Source organism: Canis lupus, chromosome 1, assembly GCF_003254725.2.
Source record: "Canis lupus dingo isolate Sandy chromosome 1, ASM325472v2, whole genome shotgun sequence".
Lineage (NCBI taxonomy): Eukaryota > Metazoa > Chordata > Mammalia > Carnivora > Canidae > Canis > Canis lupus.
In genome coordinates, this window is record NC_064243.1 from 115,668,481 (window position 1) to 115,694,860 (window position 26,380).

The 26,380-nt window shown below is 36.4% G+C and overlaps 1 protein-coding gene across 4 annotated transcripts in view; it reads right to left on the bottom strand.

Moving 5' to 3' along the window:
• Positions 1 to 25,259, bottom strand: part of LOC112643538 (zinc finger protein 420) — a 52,900-nt gene extending 27,641 nt beyond the window's left edge. The window contains exons 1-4 of one of the 4 annotated variants that reach the window (XM_025421541.3): positions 23,937 to 25,259; positions 22,322 to 22,373; positions 7,455 to 7,543; positions 6,079 to 6,208 (exon numbers count right to left, since the gene is read on the bottom strand). In XM_025421541.3, the coding sequence (XP_025277326.1) occupies positions 6,079 to 6,208; positions 7,455 to 7,463 (139 nt within the window). In that variant the 5' untranslated portion in view covers positions 7,464 to 7,543; positions 22,322 to 22,373; positions 23,937 to 25,259. Of the gene's footprint in view, positions 1 to 6,078; positions 6,229 to 7,454; positions 7,544 to 22,321; positions 22,374 to 23,861 lie in introns of all 4 variants that reach the window. The other 3 variants (XM_025421544.3, XM_025421543.3, XM_025421545.3) reach the window with 3 other exon arrangements.
• Between the last annotated feature and the right edge of the window lie 1,121 nt (positions 25,260 to 26,380).

Below are 26,380 nucleotides of genomic sequence, written 5' to 3' on the forward strand. Positions count from 1 at the left end.
AAATCTTGCCATTTGCAATGATGTGGAAGGAGCTAGAGTGTATTATGCTGAGAAAAGTCAGAGAAAGACAAATGCCATATGATTTCACTCATATGTGGAATTTAAGAAACAAATGAACCAAGAAACAGACACTTAACTATAGAGAACAAACTGACGGTTTCTGGAGGGGAGGTGGGAAGGGGGATAGGTTAAACAGGTGATGGGTATTAAGGAGGGCATTTCTTGTAATGACTCCCAGAGGTATATGTAGGTGATGAATCACTAAATTCTACATGTGAAACTAGTGTTGCACTGCATATTAACCGAAATTTAAATAAAAACTTGGGGAAAAAAACACTTCTGCAAAGCAGCATGCAAACAAATACTGAATGTGGATTGAATGAGTACCTTAATATGAATACATTTAATAATAAAATATTCAATTTTCATTAAATATGTATATTTTTCAAATATTGCAATTAATAAAAACTGCAGTTGCATTAACAGAAATACAGTATATGTGATAAAAAAATTAGAGTTAACCACTAAAGGCATATAAATAATATACATCTTCCAAATTAAACAAAGGGGAAATGGAGTTAAAAAAACAAAAACAAAAAGCTTTATCGATCTTGATTAAGGAAAGATAAAAAAGGAACACAGAAGAATAAAAGAATAAACAAAGTAAACATAAAATAGGGGAGAAATAAATCCAGGAATATTGGCAATAACAAGTAACTGGAGTAAACCTTCAAATAAAAAAAATAAATTTTCAGATAATATATTGTAGTGCTTACCAAACACAGGTGAATATTTGAACAACTTAAAAAGCTTCAAAAAATAGTATTTGTGTCCTATACCCAGAGATTGTGATTTAATTGATCTGGAGTGTGGCCAGGGATCTGAAATTTTTTAAAGAACCAGCTACGCATATAAATTTGGAAATCATTTCCACACTTTTTTCAAAGTGGTTATATCAATCGTCAGTGCCATCAGTAAAAAACAAACAGATCTGTTCAAATATAATTCACATACCAAGAGTATATTTTAAATACATTCACAGAACTGTGCAACAATCACCACAATTTAGTTTTATATTTTTATCATCTCAAAAAGAAACCTATGCCTATTAGTAGTCCTTTCCAATTTCCCTACTTTCATTCTCCAGTTCAACTTCATCTGCCACCCCAAATGCACTTGGCAACCACTAATTTACTTCTAGACTCTAAAGATCATCTATTGTAGACATTTCATATAAATGGAATCATGTAATATTATAGTCTTTGTATCTGGCTTCTTTCATGTAGCATGTTTTCAAGGTTGATCCCCAAAGTAGGCATGTATCAGTACTCCTTTTTTATTGCTAAATAATATTCTATCTTAAAGATAAACTAAATTTTATTCATCCTTTCACCAGTTGATAAGCATTTGTTGACACATGGCTACTGTATTGCTGAATAACTGTAAAATTATACCAAATTTTATTCATTCATTCATCAGTCAACAGACATTTGGGTCATTTTTCACTTTCTGACTATTGTAAAAATGAGGTATATAGCTCTTCTGCCACCATAAGTTGTGAACACTTAATACTACCACTTAATTTTTGCCCCTCTAGGGTATCTGAAATAATTATCTCACTGTGGTTTAAGTGTGCATTTCCTTATTGCTAATGATGATGAGCACTTTTGCATGTCTATTGGCTATTTGTACTTTTTTTAAAACATAGTGATTTTTTTTTTACAGATTGTATTTATTCATTCATGAGAGACAGAGAGAGGCAAAGACATAGGCAGAGGGAGAAGCAGGCTTCTCGTGGGGTGCCCAATATGGGACTCAATCCCAGGAACCCAGGATCATACCCTGAGCCGAAGGCAGATCCTCAACCACTGAGCCACCAGGCGTCCCCAACATAGTATTAACCCCTTATCAGATACATCACTTGTAAATATCTTCTCCCATTCAGTAGGTTCTTTTTCATTTTGTTCATGTATTTCCTTTGATGTACAAAAGCTTTTTAATTTGATCTAGTCCCAATAGTTTATTTTTGCTTTTGTGTCCCTTGCCTAAGGAGACATATCCATAAATATGTTGGGAAGAGTGACATCCAAGAGACTACTGCTTACGTATTCTTTTAGTTTTATGATTTCAGGTCTCACATTTAGACCTTAATCCATTTTGAGTTTATTTTTGTGAGGGGTAAGAAAGTGCTGTAGTTTTTGTTCTTTTGCATGTACCTGTCGAGTTTATCTAGAACCATTTATTCAAGAGACTCAATTTTCCTCAACTGTATATTCTTGCCACCTTTGCTGTAGATTAATTGATGATATATGTGTGGGTTTATTTTTATTTTAAAGATTTTATTTATTTATTCACGAGAGAGAAGAGAAAGACAGAGAGAGAGGCAGAGACACAGGCAGAGGGAGAAGCAGCCTCCATGCAGGGAACCTGACATGGGACTCGATCCTGGGTCTCCAGGATCACACCCTGGGCTGAAGGCGGCGCTAAACCGCTGAGCCACCCAGGCTGCCCATATGTGTGGGTTTAATTCTGCAATCTATTACATTGATTTATGTGTCTATTTTGTGCCAGTACATACTCTTTTGTTAACTATAGTTTTGTAGTATAACTTGAAATCTGAAACTGGTATAATATCTCCAGTTTTGTTCTTTCTCGAGATTCTGTTGGCTTCTCAGGGACTTTTGTGGTTCCACACAAATTTTAGGATAATATTTGTTTTAGTTTTGTGAAAAATACTATTGGTATTTTGTTAGGTATTGCATTGAATCTGTGGTTTGCTTTGGGTAGTATGGACATTTTAATAATTATTAATTTTTCCAATCCATGAGCAGGGAATATCCTTCCATTTGTGTCATCCTGAACTTCTTTCATCAGTGTTTTATAGTTTTCAGAGTATAAGCTGTTCACCTCCTTGATTTATTATTTCCTTTTCTTTGAACTGCCTATGAATGTCTTTTACCCAATTTTTCAAAAAAATTATTTATCTTTTTCTTTATCTATAAATGCCTTTTATATCCATGGTAATTTCACTGTTGTCAATATGAACTGCAAATATCTGTACCCAACTCAAGGCCTGTGTTTTACTTTCTCTGTCGTTTTATAAAGAAAACAATTTTTATGCCCATTTATCAATTTATTAATGATTATTTTTAAGAAAGATTTAACCAGAACCTTTCAGAATGTCCTATCTGGTTCTCCTTCAAATCAGATCCCTTATGAAAATCTCTTATTGCTTATCATTTTTGTGACTTAGCTTATTTCTTAAATATTTCACCACCAACAATACATACATACATATATAGATATAGATATAGATATAGATATAGATATAGATATAGATATTTCACCAACATTTTACATTTAGATCTAATAATATCAATATCTGAAATCATTTGCCTGGTAATCTGTTGCTTCTTTAGATTATCTATTCCTCACCTATGACCTATTTCCTTGTGGGTTTGATGATCTTTGTTACCTCATCTTTTGTTGATCTTAAGTTTTGAGAATTCTAAAGCCTTCTTGCTTTCCTTCAGAGAGGATACGCATTTTCTTTGGCTAGAAGTGAGAGAGCACCACCTCAAAAAATAAAATTTGAACTCCTTTTCTGGAGTTGCTTAACTATATTTATTACTGTATCATTCACTCTTCTTTAATTATATTTTTCTGTTCCTCCTCCTAAGTAAATACCCACCCTAAAACCTTTATACTTACTACTCCATCTGCCTAGAATAGTGTTCCCCCATAGATCGGTCTAACTCATACCCTTACATCAGTCAAGTCATTGCTCAGATACTGCCTTCTTGGAGGGATTTTAAAAAATCTTCCTATCTACAGGCACTTGGATGGCTAAGTCGGATAAGCAACCAATTCTTGATTTTGGCTCAGGTCATGATCTCAGGGTTATGAAATTGAGCCCTGTGTCAGGGTCCACAATGGGTGTAGAGCCTGCTTAAGATTCTCTTTCTTCCCCTCTGTTTGTCCCTCCCCCCTGGCAGCTCATACTCTCCCAAAAAAAAATTTTTAAAGAAATTTACCTATCTAAAATAACCCACCCTTATTCACCAGTTAGTTCATTTGCCTACTCTCCTTTACCTTTATTCATATTCCTTATTACTACTTGCAACTGTCATATTTATTAAATAAATGTATGTATGTACATATATATGAATACAAATACACATATATTTTTACTTCCTTACTTACTTTTTATTTCTCCCATGAGAATGTAGCAGAATACAAACCTTATCTACATCATTTCTCCAATGCCTGCTACAGTTGTTGGCAAAGAATAGTCTCTCAGTAAATGTATTTTGAATGAATGAGCACATTTTAAAGAAGAGAGAAAATGATATAAGTCTAAATATTAAAAAAAAAAATCTAGAAAGAAATTGACTCCCAAGTTTACATAAAAGGGTTATCACTGGAGAAAAGGAAGAGCCCCCCTTTGAACGTGGGAAGGACTATCCTAAAAGACCAAAAAGGAGAAGTAGTGATTAGGTGGGATTCCTTAGAGAGATTGTACTGAAAAGCCCTTGCTTTTCTTCTCAAATCAGAAGTCTTTTTTTCCACATGAAAGGAAAGTATACCAACCAATAACTTCATAAAACATTCAGAGGAATGGGCAAGAGACAGTTACATTTCAGGGACTTGAAGAGTCCAAAAAAATAAAGTGATCATTTAGGTTGGAAAATCATTTGTTAAAGTTTTAACTGACATAAAGAGTCTCATATCGATACAGAAAAAAACAAAAACAAAAACAAAAACCAGGGCAGCCCCTGTGGTGCAGCAGTTTGGCGCTGCCTGCAGCCTGGGGTGTGATCCTGGAGACCCAGGATCGAGTCCCACATCGGGCTCCCTGCATGGAGCCTGCTTCTCCCTCTGCCTGTGTCTCTGCCTCTCTCTCTCTGTGTCTATGAATAAACAAATAAAATCTTAAAAAAAAAAATTCTAGAATTCCCCAACTGATGTCACATCCTCATTTGGAAATTGGGTTCAGAACACTTTTAAAGTGCCCATGGAATAAATACCAAGACAGGCTACTTCCTAAACCTCAACAAATTAAAAAAAAAAAAAAAAAACAAAAAAAAAAACAATAAACTTTCTTAGATAATCACATGTTCTTCCTGAGCTCTTTTTCAATAAAAGATGTTCTGGTGCATTCACTCAATGTAAAATACAAAGTTCTTAAAATGTAATATTCAATTACAAAACACATATAAGAGAATATATTCGTTGTAATGGATTATGTTGACCTGACTTGATCTACCTATTACTACATAAATAATATAAGCTCTTCTGTTGTCAGAAAAAGCATACATGGGATCCCTGGGTGGCGCAGCGGTTTGGCGCCTGCCTTTGGCCCAGGGTGTGATCCTGGAGACCCGGGATCAAATCCCACATCGGGCTCCAGGTGCATGGAGCCTGCTTCTCCCTCTGCCTGTGTCTCTGCCTCTCTCTCTCTGTCTGTGACTATCATAAATAAATAAGTAAAAAAAAAAAAGCATACATATCTACATCTATTTTTTTTTTTAATATTTTGAGCACCTTTAGCCAATCTAAATTGTAACAGTGGGGGAATCCCTGGGTGGCTCAGCGGTTCAGCACCTGCCTTTGGCCCAGGGCATGATCCTGGAGTCCCGGAATCGAGTCCCACATCAGGCTCCCTGTGTGAAGCCTGCTTCTCCCTCTGCCTCTCTCTCTCTCTCTCATGAATAAATACATAAATAAAATCTTTTAAAAAAATAAAATTAAAAATAAATAAATCGTAACAATGCATAGCCTGATTTTTCTGACAATATTGCAAGTGTCTCAGAATTCACATCTAGCTCCTTGATTATTAAGAAAGGAAGGAAGCCAGAAAGATAGATGATACTTGCAGAGTGGAGAAGACAAATGTGCTCTGAAATACCACTATTTCCAGTAATGTAAAACTGGAATAATGAGAGAATAATAAGAGAATAAGAATAAGAGAATTCTTTGAGAATAATAAGAGGCAATTTAGTTAATTACTTAAAAACAATCAGAGAAAGCAGCCATTCCAAAGGTAAATCCTGAAATACTAGGGGTACATTTTCTTACCTACTAGTGACACCAAGTTACTATAGTTCTCCAACATCACATCTCTATACAAATCCCTTTGAGCAGAGTCCAGGTATTCCCACTCTTCCTGAGAGAAGTCAATGGCAACATCCCTGAACATCACTGATCTCTGAAACAACAAATATAATACTAATTGTGGAAATAAAGAAAATATTTTTTTCAATGGAGGGGAGATGATGGGGAGCTCAGAGTGAACAGCAAAAAGCCATTGACATAAATGAGACACTATAAAATCAATGCTTCTGAAGTACCAACATGTTCCTTATTATTTCTGTTGCTGTAGATATTTCCTGCATATAGAACATCTCATTATACAGATACTCTGGAACTTAAAGAAGACACAATTAAAAGAAAAAGCATACAGAGGCAACCTGTACAATAAATACTCTATCATTCACTCTTTAATTATGCTTGTATCTTGTATATCATACATTCTCAATAAATGCAAATTTCTCTTATTCTCTAATAAGAAAAATAACAGGAAGTTTTTCCACAAAGTCTTATAAAATCTGTATAAAATTTGCATAAAATTAAAGAAATTATTGAAATCTCAGTTCATCATCATACCAGAATATTACATCATAAGCACTTTCCTCCTTATCAGTAATTTAATGCATATTTATAATAGGCTGCAAAATAGCCCCATATAATGAATATGCCTGACTTACTAAGTGTGCATATTCGAACATTTTGGTTACACAAAAATCTCATAAGCATTTCTCACTTTTGGGAGTTTATAATTTTCAGCAACTTTTGCATGTGAATGATGATTTTTCTTACTATTATTTATCACCTATAAATGTACCCTTCCCTTGTTCTAGGGAAAAGAAAAGATAATCTAAACTTATGCATACAGGATTAACTAATAATGTTGACTCTTAAAATTATCTGTATTATTGCTTTATGTCAATTATGGATTTCCAGGGAAGATCTCTGATCTCTCAATCTCTAATCATGCTCCTAATCAATCTTAAAAGCTCACAAAACAATAAGCTCTTGCCAGGTAGGGAGACTGAATCCAGGCAAAAGTAATGATCTTGTCTAACCAGAAAACTTACATCTAAAGAAAAGTTCAATTTTCCCATATGTGGTGCAATTTAACAAACTTCCTTATCTTCTAAAATCAGGGAATCTGCTTTTGTCATATCTCCTAGTCAGAGATGCCCAAACTATTTTTGAGTAATTATGTAAATATAGGCTAGATGAAAAACACAAACTTAGGGATGGAATGCTGAGGAGCACATTCCTGAGTGGGGTCAGTTAGGAAGGAAATTTCAGAAATAAGGAAAGCAAACATACACATACTCTGTAAAAAAGTGACTTCTTAAAGAGAGCACCAAAAAACACCAATTTACCTGAGCCATGGTTTTTAGCGCTGCAAGAAATGATCCATCCTCCTCTGGATTCCTAGCTTAGAGAAGCACAGAGTCTCAAAAAGGCAGAGCTGGAGAGAAGAAAACAGAACCATGAGACCACGCTTTTTGCAAAGTTCCAAATAAGTAAATTAGAATTATCTTTCTTGCTCTCCTCTTCCTTTCTCTTGCTTCCATCACCAAAAGATACTAAATGGGAGACATACAAGTGGCAGTTATTACCCTGATCAAACTCAATGCTCTCTATATACAAAACGACAATATTTACAACAACTTCTCTACCATTTCTGAAATAAAATTTATAGATAATATGACACAATTATATACATTATGCCAAAAATAGAGATAATGATCGACTGTTATACAAATTAAAAGGCACGGGATCCCTGGGTGGCGCAGCGGTTTGGCGCCTGCCTTTGGCCCAGGGCGCGATCCTGGAGACCCGGGATCGAATCCCACGTCGGGCTCCCGGTGTATGGAGCCTGCTTCTCCCTCTGCCTATGTCTCTGCCTCTCTCTCTCTCTCTCTCTGTGACTATCATAAAAAAAAAAAAAAAAAAAAAAAAAAAAAAATTAAAAGGCACAATTAAATGCTTACACTTATAACTACTTGAACAAATTCAGATTTATAAGATCATAATATTCAGCTAAGCATTTTTTTTAAGATTTTATTTATTTATTCATGAGAAACACAGAGAGAAGGAGGCAAAGACACAGGCAGAGGGGGAAGCAGGCTCCATGCAGGGAGGGAGCCCTGTGGGACTCGATCCCGGGACTCCAGGATCACGCCCGGGGCCGAAGGCAGGCGCTAAATCACTGAGCTACCCAGGGATCCCCGAGGTAAGCATTTTTTAAAGTACTGTTCAAAAAATTTTTAATTCCAGTATAGTTAACATACAGTGTTATATTAGTTTCAGGTGTACAATATATACTGATTAAACAATTCTATAGGGATGCCTGGATGGCTCAGCAGTTGAGCCTCTGCCTTCAGCTCAGGGCATGACCCCAGATTCTGGGATCAGTCCTACATCCGGCTCCCTGAGGGGAGCCTGCTCCTCCCTCTGCCTATGTCTCTGCCTTCTGTCTCTCATGAATAAATAAATTATTTTAAAAAAACCAATTCTATACATTACTCAGTGCTCATCATGGTAAGTGTACTCTTAATCCTCTTCCTCCCTTCTATTAACCAACAGTTTGTTTTCTATAGTTAAGAACCTGTTTCTTGGTTTGTCTTTTTTTTTTTTTTTTTTTTTTTTGGTTTGTCTCTTTTTTCATTCTTTGTTTCTTAAATTCCACATGAGTGAAATCATATGGCATTTGTCCTTCTCTAATTTCATTTAGCTTTATACTCTAAATCCATCCATGTTATTGTAAATGGCAGTATTTCATTTTTTTAAATGGCTGAGTAATATTCCATTATATATACCACCTCTTCTTTATCCATTCATCTATCAGGGGACACTTGGGCTGTTTCCATAATTTGGCCATTATTAATAATGCTGCAATTAACATAGGGGTGCATATATTTTGTCAAATTAGAGTTTTCATATTTTTGGGTAAATACCAATAGTGGAATTACTGGATTATATGGTAATATCTTGGCTATTCTAAATAATGCTGCTATAAATATAAGGGTATATGTATCCCTTTGAATTAGTGTATTGGTATCCTTTGGGTAAATACCCAGTTGTGCAATTGCTGGTTTGCAGGGTAGTTCTCTTTGTAACTTTTTAAGGAACCTCTATACTGTTTCCACAGTGGCTGCACCAGTTTGCATTCCCACCAACAGTGCACAAGGGTTCCTTTTTCTCCACATCCTTGCCAACACTTGTCTCTTGCATTTCTTATTTTAGCTATCCTGACAAGTGTGAGTTGATCTCAGTGTGGTTTTGACTTGGAATTCCCTGATGATGAGTGATGCTGAGCATCTCTTCATGTGTCTGTTGCCATCTTTAAGTCCTCTTCAGAGGAATGTCTGTTCATGTCTTCAGATCATTTTTAAATCAGATTATTGTGTTTCTTTTGCTGAATTGTATAAATTCTTTATACATTTTGGATACTAACCCTTTATTGGATATGTCATTTGCAAATATCTTCTCATATTCAGCAGACTTTTAGTTTTGGTGTTTCCTTTGCTGTGCAAAAGCTTTTTATTTTGAAATAATCTCAATATTTTATTTTTGGTTTTGCTTCCCCCTGCCTCAGGAGACATATTCAAAATGGGCTGCTATGGCTGATGTCAGAGTAATTACTGTCTGTGCTACTTATTTATTTATTATTATTTTTTTTAGTTTCAGGTATCACATTTAGGTTAGCTGATTTTTAAATTCTTGCATATTGTATAAGACAGTGGTCCAGTTTCATTCTTTTGTATGTGGCTGTCCAGGTTTCCAAACATCATATGTTAAAGAAACTATGTCCATTGCATATCCATGCCTCTTCTGTCAAAGACTAATTGACCATATAATCATGGGTTTATATCTGGGCTCTCTATTTTGTTCCACTGATCTGTTTTCCTGCCAGTACTGCACTATGTAGATTACTATAGGTTTGTGGTATATATTGAAATCCGGAATTGTGGTATCTCCAGCTCTGTTCTTTCTCAAGATTGCTTTGGCTAATGGAAGTCTTTGGTGGTTCCATATAAATTTGAGGATTATCTGCTCTAGTTCTGTGAAAAATGCTGTTGATATTTTGATAAGGATTCTATGAAAACTGTAGATTGGGGACACCTCAGTGGCTCAGTTGGTTGAGGGTCCAACTCTTGATTTTGGCTCAGGTCGATTTCAGGGTCCTGATATCAAGCCCCACATCACATACCATGCTCAGAGGGGAATCTGCTTGATGATTCTCTCTTCCTCTCCCTCTGCCCCACTGAGCTCACGCACTCTCTCTCAAAAAATTTTTAAAAAATCATCTTAAGAAAAGAATCCGTACATTGCTTTGGATGGTATGGACATTTTAATATTTGTTCTCACAATTTATGAGCATGAAGTATCTTTCCATTGTGTTGTCTTCAATTTCTTTCATCAATTTTAAAGTGTTCAGAGTACAGATCTATCACCTCCTTGGTCAAGTTTTCCTAGATCTTTTATTCTTTTTGTTGCAATTTTAAATGGGACTGTTTTCTTCTCTTTCTGCTGCTTCATTATTAGTGTGTCAAAATGCAACAGATTTCTGTATATTGATTTTGTATCCTGTGACTTAACTAAATTCATGTATCAGTTCTAGTAGTTTTTTGGTAGAGTCTTCCAGGTTTTTATTTATATATATATATATATATATATATATATATATATATATATATATATATAAATGTTAAATAAATATATATCTGTATATATATATTTATATATAATGTCATCTGTAAAAAGTGAATGTCTTCATCCTTGCCAATCTGGATGTCCTTTATTTCTTTTTGTTGTCTGACTGCTGTGTCTAGGACTTGCAGTACTATGTTGAATAAAAATGGAGAGAGTGGACATCCTTGTTTTGTTCCTGATCTTAGGAGAAAAGCTCCCAGTTTTTGCCACTGAGTAGGATGTTAGGTGTGGCTTTTCCACATTTGGCCTTTATTATGTTAAGGATTGTTCCCTCTAAACCTACTTTGTTGAGGGTTTGTATCATGAATGGGTATTGTACTTTGTCACATGCTTTTTTCTGCATCTACTGAAATGATTATATGGTGTTTATTCTTGGTCATATTGATGTAATATAGGACATTGATTAATTTGTGAATACTGCAACCCTTGAATCCTGGGAATAAATCTCACTTGATCATGGTGAATGATTTTATAAATGTATCCAGTTTTCTAGTATTTTGTTGAAGAATTTTGCATGTATGTTCAACAGGGATATGAGCCAGTAGTTCTCTCTCTTTTTTTTTTAATGGTGCCTTTATCTGGTTTTGGTATCAGGGTAATGCTGGCCTCAGAGAATGAATTTGGAAGTTTTCCTTTCTCTTCTGTGTTTTGGAATAGTTTGAGAATAGGTATTAACTGTTCTTTAAATGTTTGGTATAATTTACCTATGAAGCCATCTGGTCCTGGACGTTTATTGGAATTTATTATTGATTCAATTTCATTGCTGGTAATCAGTCTATTCAAATTTTGTTTCTTCCTGATTCAGTTTTGGGAAGTTTTATGTTTTTAGGAATTTCTCAATTTCCTCTAGGCTGTCCAATTTGTTGGCATGTAATTTTTCATAATATTCTCTTCTAATTCTTTGTATTTCTGTGGTGTCAGTTATATCTCCTCCATTTCTGACTTCGTTTGGAGTCTTCTCATTTTTTTTTTCTTTTTGATGAGTCTAAAAGTTATTAGTTTTGTCGATCTTTTCAAAGAACCAGCTCCTGGTTTTGCTGATCTATTCCATTGGTTTTTTTTGTTTGTTTGTTTCTATTCCATTTATTTGTGCTCTAATCTTTAATATTTCCTTCCTTCTACTGGTTTGGGGTTTTTGTTGTTGTTGTTCTTCCTTTTCTAGCTGCATTAAGTGTAACTTTGGGTTTTTTTATTTAAGATTTTTTTGCATCTTGAGTTAGGCCTGTATTGCTATCAACTTCCCTCTTAGAACAGCTTTTGCTCCATCCCAAAGATTTTGGATCATTGTGTTTTCATTTTCATTTGTCCCCATGTGTTTTTTGATTTCCTCTTTGATTTCTTGCACGACACATTTGGGTTGTTCAGTAGCATGTTATCTAACTTACATGTATTTCTGGTCTTTCCAGATTTTTCCCTATGGGTGATACCTAGTTTAACAGCATTGTGGTTGGAAAAATCCCATGGTATGACTTCAGTCTTTTTAATTTGTTGAGACCTTTTTGGGGGGCCGAATATGTAATCTATTTCTGGAGAAAGTTCCTTGTGCATTTGAAAAGAATGTGTATTCTGTTGCTTTAGAATAGAGTGTTCTAAATATATCTGTAGATCTATCTGGTCCAACGTGTCTGTCAAAGCCACTGTTTCCTTGTTGATTTTCTTTGAGATGATCTATTGATTTAAGTGAAATGGTAAAACCTCCTATTACTGTATTACTATCAATTACCTCATTTTCCATTATGTTTGTTATTAGCTGCTTTATGTATTTGGGTGCCCCCATGTTTGTTGCAGAAGTATTTACAACTGGCACATATTCTTGTTGGATTGTTCCTTTTATCGTTAGTGTCCTTTGTCTCCTGTTACACTTTTTGTTGCTTTAACGTCTATTTTGTTCTGTGTATTACTATCCCAATGTTCTTTTCACTTCCATTTACATAACTGCTTTTCTATCCCTTCACTTTAAAATATATGCATATATTTTATTTATTTTAGAGACAGAGTGTGCACCTTCACAAGAGTGAGTGAGTAAAGGGAGAGGCAGAGGGGCGGAGTAGGAGAAGAGGGACTAGCAGACTCCACATTGAGCATGGAGACCAACACAGGCTCAATCCCACAACCCTGAGATCATGACCTGAGCCAAAACCAAGAGTCAGGATGCTCAAGCAACTGAACCAACCAGGTGCCCCTCTATCCCTTCACTTTCAATCTGCATGTGTCTTTAGGTCTGAAATGAGTCTCCTGTGAGCACATATAGATGGGTCTTGCTTTTTTATCCATTCCATCACCCTATTCCTTTTGATTGCAGCATTTAGTACATGTACATTCAACGTAACTATTGATCAGTATGTCTTTATTGCCTTTTCATTACTTGTTTTATGGTTGTTTTCAAAGGTCTTTTCTGTTCCTTTCTTCTCGTGCTCTCTTCTCTCATTGTTGGCTTTCTTTAGTGATATGCTTGGATTCCTTCCTCTTTATTTTTGCATGTTTATTACTGGTTTTTGATTTTTGTAAACATTAGCTTTGTGTATAACATCTTCTGAATATAGTAGTCTATATTAAGTTGATGGTTGCTTAAGTTTGAACCCATTCTTTACTCCTTCCCCTCTCCCTGATTTAGGTATGTCATACTTTACATCCTTTTGGTTTTTAAAATTATTTATTTATTTATTTATTTATTTATTTATTTATTTATTTATTTATTCATGAGAGATACAGAGAGAGAGAGGCAGAGACACAGGTAAAGGGAGAAGCAGGCTCCCTGCAAAGGGCCCGATGCAGGACTTGATCCCAGCACCCTGGGATCACGACCTGAGCCCAAAGCAGATGCTCAACCCCTGAGCTACCCAGGTGCCCTACATCCTTTTCTTTTGCGAATTCTTTAACTGATTTTACAGATACACTTATTTTTACTGTTTTTGCTCTTCCTATTTTCTTATTCCTACTTATAGTCTTTCCTTTCCATTCAAAGAGTCCCTTTAAAAAAATAAATAAATAAAGAGTCCCTTTTAACATTCCACATAGGGCTGGCTTAGTGGTCATGAATTTCTTTTGTCTGGGAAACTCTTTATCTCTTCTTCTATTGTGAACAATAGCTTTGCCAGACAGAATATTCTTGGCTGCAGGGTTTTCATTTAGGACTCAGTATATATCATGGCACTCTCTCTTTCTGCCTGCCCCACCCCCAATTCTTCACCCATTTTTAATAATTTTTATTTTTAAAAATATTTTATTTAAATTCAATTTGCCAACATAGCATAACGCCCAGTGCTCATCTCATCATGACAGCACTCCCTTCTTGCCTGCTAAATTTCTGCTGAAAAATCAGCTGATAGCCTTGTGAGTTGGACTGGGATATGTGGTTATCTTCCCTTCTCCTCCAGGCAGGAGTCACATTAGAGTGGTTGCTGGGCCATGTTGAGAATGCTTGCACACTGCCACACTTGTGGCACCACTTTAGATAAGCTCTAGCCTGGCATATTGGAGGAGCAGATCTGTAGGAGTATTCAGGTATAGGTTGCAGGGTGTTAGCAAAGTTTATAGCTGTGGGAAGAGACCCAGAGTAGAGGCCTGGCTGTAAGATGCAGAGCCGCAGAAGTATTCAGGGGCTAGGGCCACCATTAGCAAGTTATGTAGCAAATACTGGTATTGCACTGTTTCCTATAGGTATCTGTGTGTCTAGGCTAGGGGATGGGGAAAGAAAATGGTGCCTGCAAGCTCTTTTATTCTTAGAGATGTCTCCCAATGATCCCTACTCTTCCAGCACAAGCTCTGAGATCAGTAGACAAACCTCTCTCCCACATACCCCAGGTATTTTTCAAACTGCTACCTCTGTGCTGTATCTCCATGGGGCTGCTGTTTGTTGTGCTATCTCTTTAAGGGCAGGGACTTAGTTTTCTCTCACCCTTCCAACTCTCCCAGAGACACGCCTACTGATTTTTAAAGTTCCAGGTGTTACGCCCTGCTGTTTGCAAAGACTCATGAAATCCAGCCGCTCTCATTTTCAAAGCCAAATACCAAGGGGATTCATCTCCCCGTGTGGGCACCCATACATGGGATGCTCGGTGTAGGGATTTGTTTGTTTTCCCCCTACATGCCTGCAGTATCCCTCCTTCCTGCAGACAGTCCTATTGGTCCATTTAGCTCTCAACTGTATCCCTATCTGCCTACCCTCTTCAAATGTGGCCTGTTACATTTAGCTGTGGAGGGTCTGTTCTCTCAGTCTTCAGGTCATTTTTCTGGGTTATTTACACTGATGTGGGTATTATCTAGTTTGTGTCCATGGGACGAGATGAGCTTAGGGTCCTCATACTCTGGCATCTTACCCAGAAGTCTTCAAGTTAGTACTATTGATAACTTTTATTAACATTTGACATTTTGAAAGTCTATGTATGTGTATGTATATGTATGCATATATTTGTATGTGTGTGATGTGTTCATATATCTATAGACTCAATGAAATTTATTATCTACAAATGTAGGCTTCTACAAGTATGTGGTAGTGGTAAGGAAAATATCACAAGCAGTGTTGCCATCAGTGCTGTGACCTTTTTAAAAATGTCATAGTATTTCCAAATAAAACAAAGTAGAGTCTTTTCTCAATCATTCTCAAGCATTCCTGGAATATTTAGCTAATAGTAAAATCATGCAATAATAGTAACATAAACTCAGCAGTGTGTAAAATATCATGCAAAAATAATGCTTAATGTGAGAAGTTCTAGACCAAGATTATTATAAACACATTTTTTTTCCCAGCTATGGTCTGCATTTTGCAGGTCACAGAACAATTATCTGCTGTATACTGCAGAGTATCTAGATTAGAAGTTAGCAAACTACTGCCCACCAACAAACTGTTTTTGTAAATAAAGCTTTATTGGAACACATCTACACTCAACTGTTTATAAATTGTCTTTGGCTACTTTCACACTCCAGTAGCAGAGTCAGATAACTGCAATAGAGACCATCTGGCCCAGAAATCTTAAAGTATTTACTACATATCTTTTTATAAAAAAGTCATCTACTCTATAACCCAGATCCATGGCTTCAGTCCTTCAAAAGCCAGAAGACTTCACCCTCAACTCAGTTATTTTAACATTCAAAAGCACACAGATATATTTCTAAAACATCCTCTAGGGAGAACCACTGCCCTTACAGTAATCAATGATACAGATATTCAATAAACATTTAATTAAAAATTCTACTTCTTCCAGATGCAGAAAGCTCAATAGATAATTGTGCTCATTTAACAACCAAAAATACTTCAGATAAGATTTTTAAAAATCATAGTTTCTTTTAAATTCATCACAGAGCTAAAGACACTGGGAAATTTAAATAAACTAACTGTAAAATGTGCCAAACACTTATTTAGAGATATTTGGGGAGCTCCTGTCCACAGCAGGGATTAAAATAAATTGTCATTACCTTTCTGGTAAATAGTCCAACTACTCCCATTAAAAGACAATGTCATATGCTAAATACTTTGCATTCACTGAGGCAGATCTTATTACCTTAAGTTCTTAGAAACCACTGTGCTACATACAGACTAAAGGACAATGTATTTAGGGTACTCCACATCTACCCAACTCCTTGGATGAATTCCCCTGTATGGGTTTCTCTGTACTTTGTTTTACTCAATATGCTATTATAGACATTTAATCATGAAAATAATCTTTAAAAATAAAAAAAATAAAAAAGAGACAATGTCAAGACAAAAGAAAAAAGCAAATTTCAAAGAAATACACTTTAAGTATGAAGACTCAGGTGGCAGGTGGGTTGAAAGTAAAGTTGTGTAAGAAAATTTACCATACAAATACTAAGCATAAGGAAAGCCTGTGTACTTGTTTTAATATAAGACAAGAGAGACATGAAAAGATGCTCATTATCACTGATCATCAGGCAAACACAAATCAAAACTACAATGACATATCACCTCATCCCTGTGAGAATGACCAAAATCAACAATACAAGAAACAACAGGTGTTGGCTAGGATGTGGTTAAAGGAGAACCCTTGTGCACTGTCGGTGGGAATCCAAACTGGTGCAGCCACTGTGGAAAACAGTATGGAGGTTCCCCAGAAAGTTAAAAATAGAACTATTTGGGATGCCTGTGTAGCTCAGCGGTTGAGTGTCTGTCTGCCTTTGGCTCAGGGCATGATCCCGGGTCTGGGGATCAAGTCCCACATCAGGCTCCCTGTGAGCAGCCTGCTTCTCCCTCTGTCTATGTCTCTGCCTCTGTGTGTCTCTCATGAATAAATAAATAAAATCTTCAAAAAAAAAAAAAAATAGAGCTACCCAGCAATTGTATTACTAGGTATTTACCCAAAGAATACAAAAATACTAATTCAAAGGGATAATGCACTCTGATGTTTTTAAAACAGCATTATCAACAATAGCTGAATTATGGAAACAGCCCACGTATCCATCAATTGATGGATAAAAAAGATGTGGTATATATACACAATGGAATATTACTCAGCCATAAAAAGAATGAAATCTTGCCATTTGCAAGGCCACAGATGGAGCTAGAGAGTATTAGATGAAACAAAATAAGAGAAAGACAAATACCATATGATTTCACTCATATATGGAATTTTAAACACAAAACAAAAAACAAAGTGGAGCAAAAAGAAGGAGGCAAACCAAGAAAGACTTAATTAATATTATAATTATAATTATAATATAATTATAATTATAAATATAATTATAATTATAAAGAACAAACTGATGGTTACCAGAGGAGAAGTGGGTGGGGAGACTGATAAAATAGGTGATGAGGATTAAGGAGGGCACTTGCTGAAATGAGCATTGGGTGTTGAGTCACTATACTATACACCTGAAATTACTATTACACTGTATGTTAACTAATGGGAATTTAAATAAAAACTTAAAAAAAAAAAGGAGAAAGTAAAATGGTGGAAGAAGATCTACCACAAAAATACTAAGGATAAGAAAGCCTATGCACTCATATTAATAATAAAAGACAAAAAAGAGATCAAGACAAAGACTAATACAAAAGATAAAGAGGATAAATTAATCAAGAAGACGCAGAAATCCTAAATGTGTAGAGATATAACAAAGCACCAAATATAGGAAGCAAAAACTAATAGAACTAAAGGAAGAAATGGACAAATCCACAATCAGATTTGGAAATTTTAATATTTTTCAGCAACTATCAGAACAAGTAGATAAAAATGAGATTAATGAGATAGAGTATTTACATACAACACTATCAAGTACCTTGACAAAACTGACACCACACTCAACTGTCAAGAATACCACGCCAAACTGTCAAAAGCTGAGCTGAAAAGAGCTGAGCTGCCAAGATGTCAGAAAAACTAAGACAACAACCCAAAATGAAAGTAACAGTCAGCTTTTAATCACTTACTAATCTCTAAGTACAAAAAGAGGCTAACCCAAAGAAAGCACTGGCTCCCCAGCTGTTCTATATTTCTCCATGGAACAGTACCACAGACAGTCAGATGGATCAGCACAGATGTAGGGAATCTTTTCATTGCCAACAGGGTACGAGACAAAAGGCTTTTCCTACTTCAAGGACCAGAGCCACAGAATCCTAAAGGAGCCAAATCAGAGGGAGTAAAGAGGATCCCATAAACAAAGAGGAACAATCTGAGTATTAATAAAAACAATAACTGCTATGGTCTGAAACATATCAAATATATTTAAATTTGCAAGTTCATGGTAATAATTTAAAAGGAAAACATAGGATAAACTTTGGAAGATGCTGAGAAATCATGAGCAAAAGCAAGCTTTTATCCTGATTTTTTTCACATAAGCTATACCTCAGAGTAACCAAGACATTGATGAGAGGATAGTTCCTTTTAGGGAAGTATTCCAACTAATGCAGAAGAAATAAAAGAATTAGAATATCTTGTAACACTGATAAAATAATAAATTCCAAAATAACCAATAGCTGTTAATATCACATAAAGAAAAGCAGCCAAATGTTATGCAGCACACACCATTATGTATGAAGAATTAGTGCAAAGCAAACAAGCAAAACCACAAAAAAATGTAAACCTGATCAAGTCTCTAGAATTAAATGCCAGTTTAGAATACAGGAACATGTAAAATGACACCACACATGTGCAACCAACAAAATCCAGAATATGGGTAACTCTATAAGAAAACTGTTGCTGGAACAAATAAACTGCAAGAAAAGAGAAAGAAAGATTAAGATCAAGATTAAGAAACATATCACACTATTATACTAAATGGACATTGTTTGGATCTTAATTCTACAAGTATTTATGGACAATGGGAGAAATCTGAACACTAACTTGCTTTTTCATAATATTAATAAGGTATTAAATGTGGGGTTCTTTATAGTGATGATATTGTGGTTATGTTTTTTAAAGATTTTATTTCTTGAGAAAGAGAGAGAATGAATGGGAGGGGAGAGGGAAAGAGAATCTGAAGCAGACTCCACGTTGAGCTCAGAGCTTGATGCAGGGCTAAATCACATGGCTGCAAGATCATGACCTGAACCAAAACCAAGAGTCAGACACTTAATCAACTGAGCCATTCAGATGTCCTGTGATTATGTTTTTTAAGTATAAAGTTCTTATCTTTTAGAAATACATATTAAAATATTTGTGGATGAAATTACATATCTGGGATTTACTCCAAGATAATCCATTTTTTGGTCAGGAGAAGGAGTGGTGGATCTATAGATGAAACATGTTTAATTATAAATTGTATTTGCTGAAGCTTAGTGATGGGGAGGGTATATGGGGATATATTACATTATACTTTTTAGTTTCATACATGTTTAAATTTTTCTATAATTAAAAGTTAAAAAAAAAGACTTGAAGGATAGATTCCAAATATGAACTATGATTCATTCTAAATGAGACTTTTTGAGTAGTTGTTATTTTCTTATTTCTTTTTGTATTTTCTAAGTCATACCAACAAACATGTACTACTTTCATATCAGAAAACTACTTTGATATCAGGAAATAATAGCTTTGTAAAAATTTTTTAAAAGGATATGCAATGGTTAAAAAAAAGGCTCAATATATTCTGAGAAAAAGAATATTTAACAGTAAAAAAACCTCTAAGACTTTTTTTAACTTGGGTAATGGAGAAAAAGATGGGGAAGGGGAAAAATAAGGAAATGTACCCATTTTATTATTATTCAAGAGTTGTGATTCAGGTAGAATTTATGTCAAAAACATTAAAATAAACAAAGTAGGCCACTTCTAGAAATTTGCCCCAAAGATAAACCTCTACAAATAGAAACCATACATACTGTTATTGATTGCTATATTAATAATGGAAAAGTACTGGGGAAAAAAAAACAAATGCCCACTCACAGATGACTGGGTGAGTAAATTATTACACTCACACAACAGAATAGGTAATTACAATATAGAATAAGAAAGATCTCTGTGGGCCGCTAAGAATGACCTCCAGGATACATTAAACATGTGAGGAAAACAAAATGTAGTGTATAGAATACTCCTTTTTTAATTAAGAATGGTGATGTAAAAAATAAATGTGTCCATGTATGGATACATATGTATACATACAAACACATACACATAAACATAGGCCATTTTTTTAAAAATTGAAGAATACACCAAAGAGAATAGGTAGTTATCTACACAGGGAAAAAGGAAACAGAGTGAAGGGGACAGGAATGAACACTGGACTTCTCTGCATTCACCTTGTTCTGTAGTTTTGATTTTGAAAATAAGTATATACTTTATATAATTTTAAAATAAAATTAAATCAAAGTGGGGAAAAACAATCACTAAAAGTAGATAGCAAGATGAAACAAATGAGCCTAACTATAGAATACATAATATCCTATTGAACTCCCAAGAAGTCTTGTTTTTCTGTATTCAGATAGTTAAAATATGGCTATTGTTAGTTTGAAACTCTCCCAATTCAAAAGGCAGCAGAAAAGAAAGAAAAGGGAGTAGGGAACAGATGGGATAAAATGATGCATTTGACAAAACCACATCAATGATCACACTAAATAACATAAATAATTATAAGACAGAAATTGTTGGGGAATCCCTGGGTGGCTTAGTGGTTTAGCACCTGCCTTCCGCCCAGAGCATGATCCTGGGGTCCTGGGATCAAGTTCCACATCAGGCTCCCTGCCTGGAGCCTGCTTCTCTCTCTGCCTGTGTCTCTGCCTCGCTCTCTCTCTGTATCTTTCATGAATAAATGAATAAAATCTTAAAAAAAAAAAAAAAGACAGATATCGTCAAACTGGATAAAAACACAAGATCCAACTAAATGCAGCCAACAAGAAATGTGCTCCAACATCAGAACACAAACAGGTAAAAAATAAAGGGATAGAAAAATATATTTCATGCTAACATAAATGAAAAGAAAGCGAGAGTGGCAACATTAAATATCAAAGTAGATGCTCAGAGCAAACACCACTACCAGGGATAAAGAAGACCATTTCATAATGATAAAGAGATCAATTCACCAACAGGATGTATTATGGAAAACTTTTGTGAATCTAACAGATCTTCAAAATATTTTTTTTAATTTTTTATTTTTATTGGAATTCAATTTGCCAACATATAGCATAACACCCAGTGCAGAGCTTCAAGATACATGAAGGAGAAACTAATAGAAATTACGAGAAAGAAATAAAAACAGACAAAATCAGTAAAGATACAGAGGATTTAAACAACACTATCAACCTGAGTTACCTAGCTGACATTTATGGAACTCTTTGCCCAACAGCAGAATATAGTCTTTTCAAGTGCACACATTCTGGGTCACAAAACTATTCTTAATAAATTTTAAAGGATTCACATGATTCACATTATATAAAGTATATTCTCTGAACACACTGAAATGAAATTAGAAATCAGTAACAAAAAGATCTCTGGGAGATCCTCATAATACCTGAAAATAAGATTTTCTAAATAACCCATAAGTCCAAGAAGAAATCAAAAGCAAATTAGAAAGGATTTCAAACCAAAGGCAGAATAAATAAGATTGGCAAGTGATAACTTTTGAGCTGGGCCTATGATAATTCATCATACTTTTGTATATGTTTGAAAATTACCAACAAGGGCACCTGGAGTGGCTTAGTTGGTTAAGTGTCAGACTCTTGACTTTGGCTCAGGTTGGGAGAGCGAACCCTGCCTCCAGCTTGGCGCTAGGCGTGGAGCCTGCTTAAGATTCTCTCTCTCCCTCTTCTCCTCCCTCCCCATCCCTCTCTCTTAAAAAAAAGGGGGGGGGATAATAATAATATCATCAAACAAAAAGTTTTTTTAAAAAATGCTGCTGTGTCCGAAATAATACATTATCTCCTTTATAAATTTATGAGTCTCACATCCATTCTTCCTCAATTTACCCACTATTGGGAAATATCTATCACAACTAACTGTAGATAGGTTTGCTCTCAATCTACAGAAAATTGCCTTGCCACTTCTATCATTTGAGAAAGCTTAACTAGGAAATTTCGGAGAGAAAGCAAAGATTTCTATGTCCTGAAAAAAATAAAGGCATTTAGGGAAATAAAGAAGAAACATGTACTCACCTTGGACCTTGCTTTTGAATGTATAACAGCCATTTTTTTCCTCCTCTGGGCTCTACTCTCAGGAAAAGAAAATGGAATCATGAGATAGTAGACCTTTCTTGGAACATACTCTAAATTAGAACACATACTCTTAAAAAAAAAAAAAAAAAAAAAGGACACATACTCTTACTCACCCAATTCCCCAATCTACTTTTCATCTACAATGAAAGAAAGTCAGGAGAGTAGAACAGTTCTGCACTTTGTTTTAGAAAGATGGTCCAAGATCACAGCTGTCTCAGACTAGAACTTACTTCTGGATTCAAACTTGTCTACTGGAGACAAAGCCCTGCAGTGAAGTACTTCCAGGTTCTAAAGTGTGTGACTGGCTCCTCTGGCACATTCTCTAGAAGTATTCTCACTCCTGGAACCCCATTACATTTCCAAATGGCCCATTTTGAAGGTGCTATCAGCTCTAATCTTGTCAGACACAGGTCTGTGGCTTAGAAATAACTTATAGTCTTCATTCAGGGGCTCAAATTTCTGACTTCTTTCCTTCCTGTCACCTTTCTGCATTCAACATCCTTAAGGCTGTAAGGTGAGAAAACACCTGGAAGCCAAAAGGAAACCTACATCTGCAATGCGAACAAAGAATGGATAAAGAAATGAAGCAATATAGGCCATGTATGAAGGGGGATGACAGAGGGTCACTGAGATTCAGAAGAGAAAGAAGTCAAGTTTTGTGAGGACAAAACCACGTGAGACTCATGATAAACAGGCAGACTCAGACCAGAATGAACCTCCAAAATACAAAAATCCAATTTTATCTCTGTACTTCATTAAATTCTCTTAAGATCACAGGCTATAAAAATATACAAATGACTAAACAAAGTCACACACATTTCCATGGTCACACTGACAGAGTCACAATCTCCAAATTAATATTACATCCTCAGACCACCTTTCACCTTAAACAAAATCCAATCATAAGCAGTGCATACACACAATCACTCAAGCACATCCAAGCACCCTGTCGGGGTACACACGGCCAAAAACACACCTACAAGGCAGCACTCTCTTCACAGTCATGAAAGCAACACGGTCACAGTCCCAACAGTCACACATATGGCATTCACACTGCCATCCAATCGGACAGAAAAATATAACCAACTACCAGGTCAAAAAAACAAGTGGTCACAAACACCGTGTCACAAAAACACTCTCATAACTCCTCAAAGTCACGGACAAACCCCAGGAATACACACAATACACAGTCGCATACACAACCTCAAAGTGATCCAAAAACATCCAAACACCCTGTCACAACAGCAGAGTCGCACGGCTCACAGTCACAAGCAAACCCCCAGTCACATACGACGTTCGCACAATCACACTGTCACACAAGCACATTCCCAGTTAGTTAAGCACGCGGTCACACACACAATGTCACAGCGGTATTACTACACCCTCAGAGTCACAACTCTCTCTCACACAAACGCTTATTCACAAAACCACCCTCGCACACGTTCATTCGCCCACACCAAGACCAGGCAGGCTGTCTCACCACACAAAACGGCAGGAGACCGCCACACACGCTGCTTTCCAGCGACGCTTCCGCCGGCATTCCGGACATCCTCACCTCGACAGAAGGTGCAGTTCAGGATCCAGGATCTGGAGCCCGGGGTCCAAGCCCCGATTTCAGGTTCGCCCGCCCAGCCGGAGCCGGGCCAAGCTCCTCCACAAGCGCTGCCCTCCCCTCGCGAGGTCCCCAAATCGCGCGAACAAACGGAAATGAAGCCGCACTTGGGGACGCGGTGGCTCTGGGAAATGTAGTCCAACGCCGGGAGGGCTGTGGTTGACCGTCCGGACGCTAGGAATCCCAGTTCACTAAACCCTCCTCCAGGTTCCCGGACTCCGCAGCTAAAACCCGCTCGCGCAGCGGTGGCGCTGCGGGGGTTTCTGGGAGTGCCCGCCTGCCCTCGTGCGCAGGCGTCCGGCGCGATCTGCTCGGGCAGTTGGGCCTGAGACTGCCAGGGTTGGGTGGTTCCAGAGTCTTACCGAATCCGGAGCAGGTGGGACCCTCGGCGGGCAAGTGCAGCGGCGGAGCTGGAGCTGAGGTGGGGACCAGCCGGACCCTCAGTCTCGCAGAGACCCTCCCTGTGCCTTGCCAGGCCCTTCGGTGTGTGTGAGACAACGCGAGATGTTGTCGGGCGAACTGAGAGACCCTCGGCGACTGGGTGTGTGGCTGTATTTCTCCCTGTGTGTGATTCTACACGCCGTCGGGTGTGAGGCGGTTCATACTTGAAGTTGCGTGGGAATGGCATAACTGTGTGGGACTGTGTGATGGAAGAAGGGACCTCTGCTGTCGTGGTTTGTTTTGTGTTCATGATTGAGAGTGGTTGCATGACTGGTGATGATTCGTGTTATGCAAATGTGCTTTTTCTCATGCCTTTATTTCTTGGTGTCTGTAGGAATTTGACTCCCAAAAGAGCATGTGTGTGACTGACGGTCAGGTTATTTCTTTCTTGAACACTGATTTGATCTGGGGAAATAAAGGTTATCAGTTTATCTGGCAAATAATTTAAACACGATTTTTCTGTTGGATCAAATTACGTGTTATGGGGAAGAAGGCAAAATCAACAGTGTTGTTTTCAAGAAACATGATTTCAAAGCCAGTCCTAGCTTAACTGCTTTTTTTCCTCTTAACTGCCCGCGAGGTGGGTACTCATTCTCTTGTGCTATTATGGGGACGTTATTGGGTAAGGTTGAGAGGCCATCGATTAAAAAAAAATAATTACATAACTTTATACATAAGATTTTACCTTGGCTCAGGGAGAGAAAATAAAGCTGTGTATGCTTTGTTGGTAAGCCTGAATTGTCTCATGGCCTTTTTTTTTTTATTTTTTTAATAATCACAAACTTGAACTTCCAGTACAAAATCTAAAAGAGCAAAACAAAACAAAAAAACCCATACTGAGGTTATTAAAAAAAGAAAAAAATTCCAGTCCAGTTGGGAAAATGGAGTCCACTTCAGTATGACTTACCAAAATAATTCAGCTTTCATTCCCTCTTTTAATTTGTAGCTTTCAATGATAGTTTTTTTAATGGTTTCTATTAAATAGAGTAGTTACAAAAGTTTATGAAATGTATGTAAAGTATAATAGTCATTCACAATGTAACAAAAACCTGTATACCTACTACCTATTCTAAGAAAGAGAACATTATTGTTAACTTTGAAGATACCTAGACATTTATCCCCATTCTTATTCCTTTTAAACCTTTCCTCTCAAATACAATAATTATCTGGGGTTTTGTGTTAAAATTCTGTCACTTTTCTTTATAGTGTCAGCTACAGTTTGAACCAAAATCTGTTGTTTAGCTATGCATATTTTTGAGTTTTATATAAATATTTTATATTCTGTGACTTGCCTTTTTTTTTTTTGTCAATATAAGATCCTGAGATTTAGCTATAGCTATAATTCACTTTCACTGTTGTATGGTGTCCTATTGTATTTTACAAGTTTTTAACCCATTCTCAATAGAAATATAAGTTGTTTCAAAGTTTGATAATGCAGTGCTGTTATAAACGTTCTTGTACATGTTCACTAATGGATATGCAGACATTGCTGTAGGGCAGAGGTTGGAAAACTTTCTGTAAAAGGAAATACAAGAAATATTTTAAGCTTTGTAGACCATACCGTCTCTGTCACAGCTACTCAATTCTACTATTGTAGCAGGAAAGCACCCCTGGACAGTAGGTAAAAGAATGAGTGTAGATGTCTTCCAATAAAACTTTATTGACAAAGACAGGCAGCAGGATTTAGGCCGTGGGCTAGAATTTACCAGCCACTGCTCTAGGATATATTTTAGGAATATTGTATTACTGAACGTAGGGTATTTGGAACATGCATATGCCTTCAACTTTACTAGGAAATGTGCAGTATTTTCCACAGGAGATTTTCCAGTTTATATTCTTTACTAACATTTGAAATTGTCAGAATTTTGGGTTTAGGATAATCTGGTAGATGGATATGAAAATAGCACCTATTTCTGGTTTTATTTTCCATTTCCCTGATTGAGGTT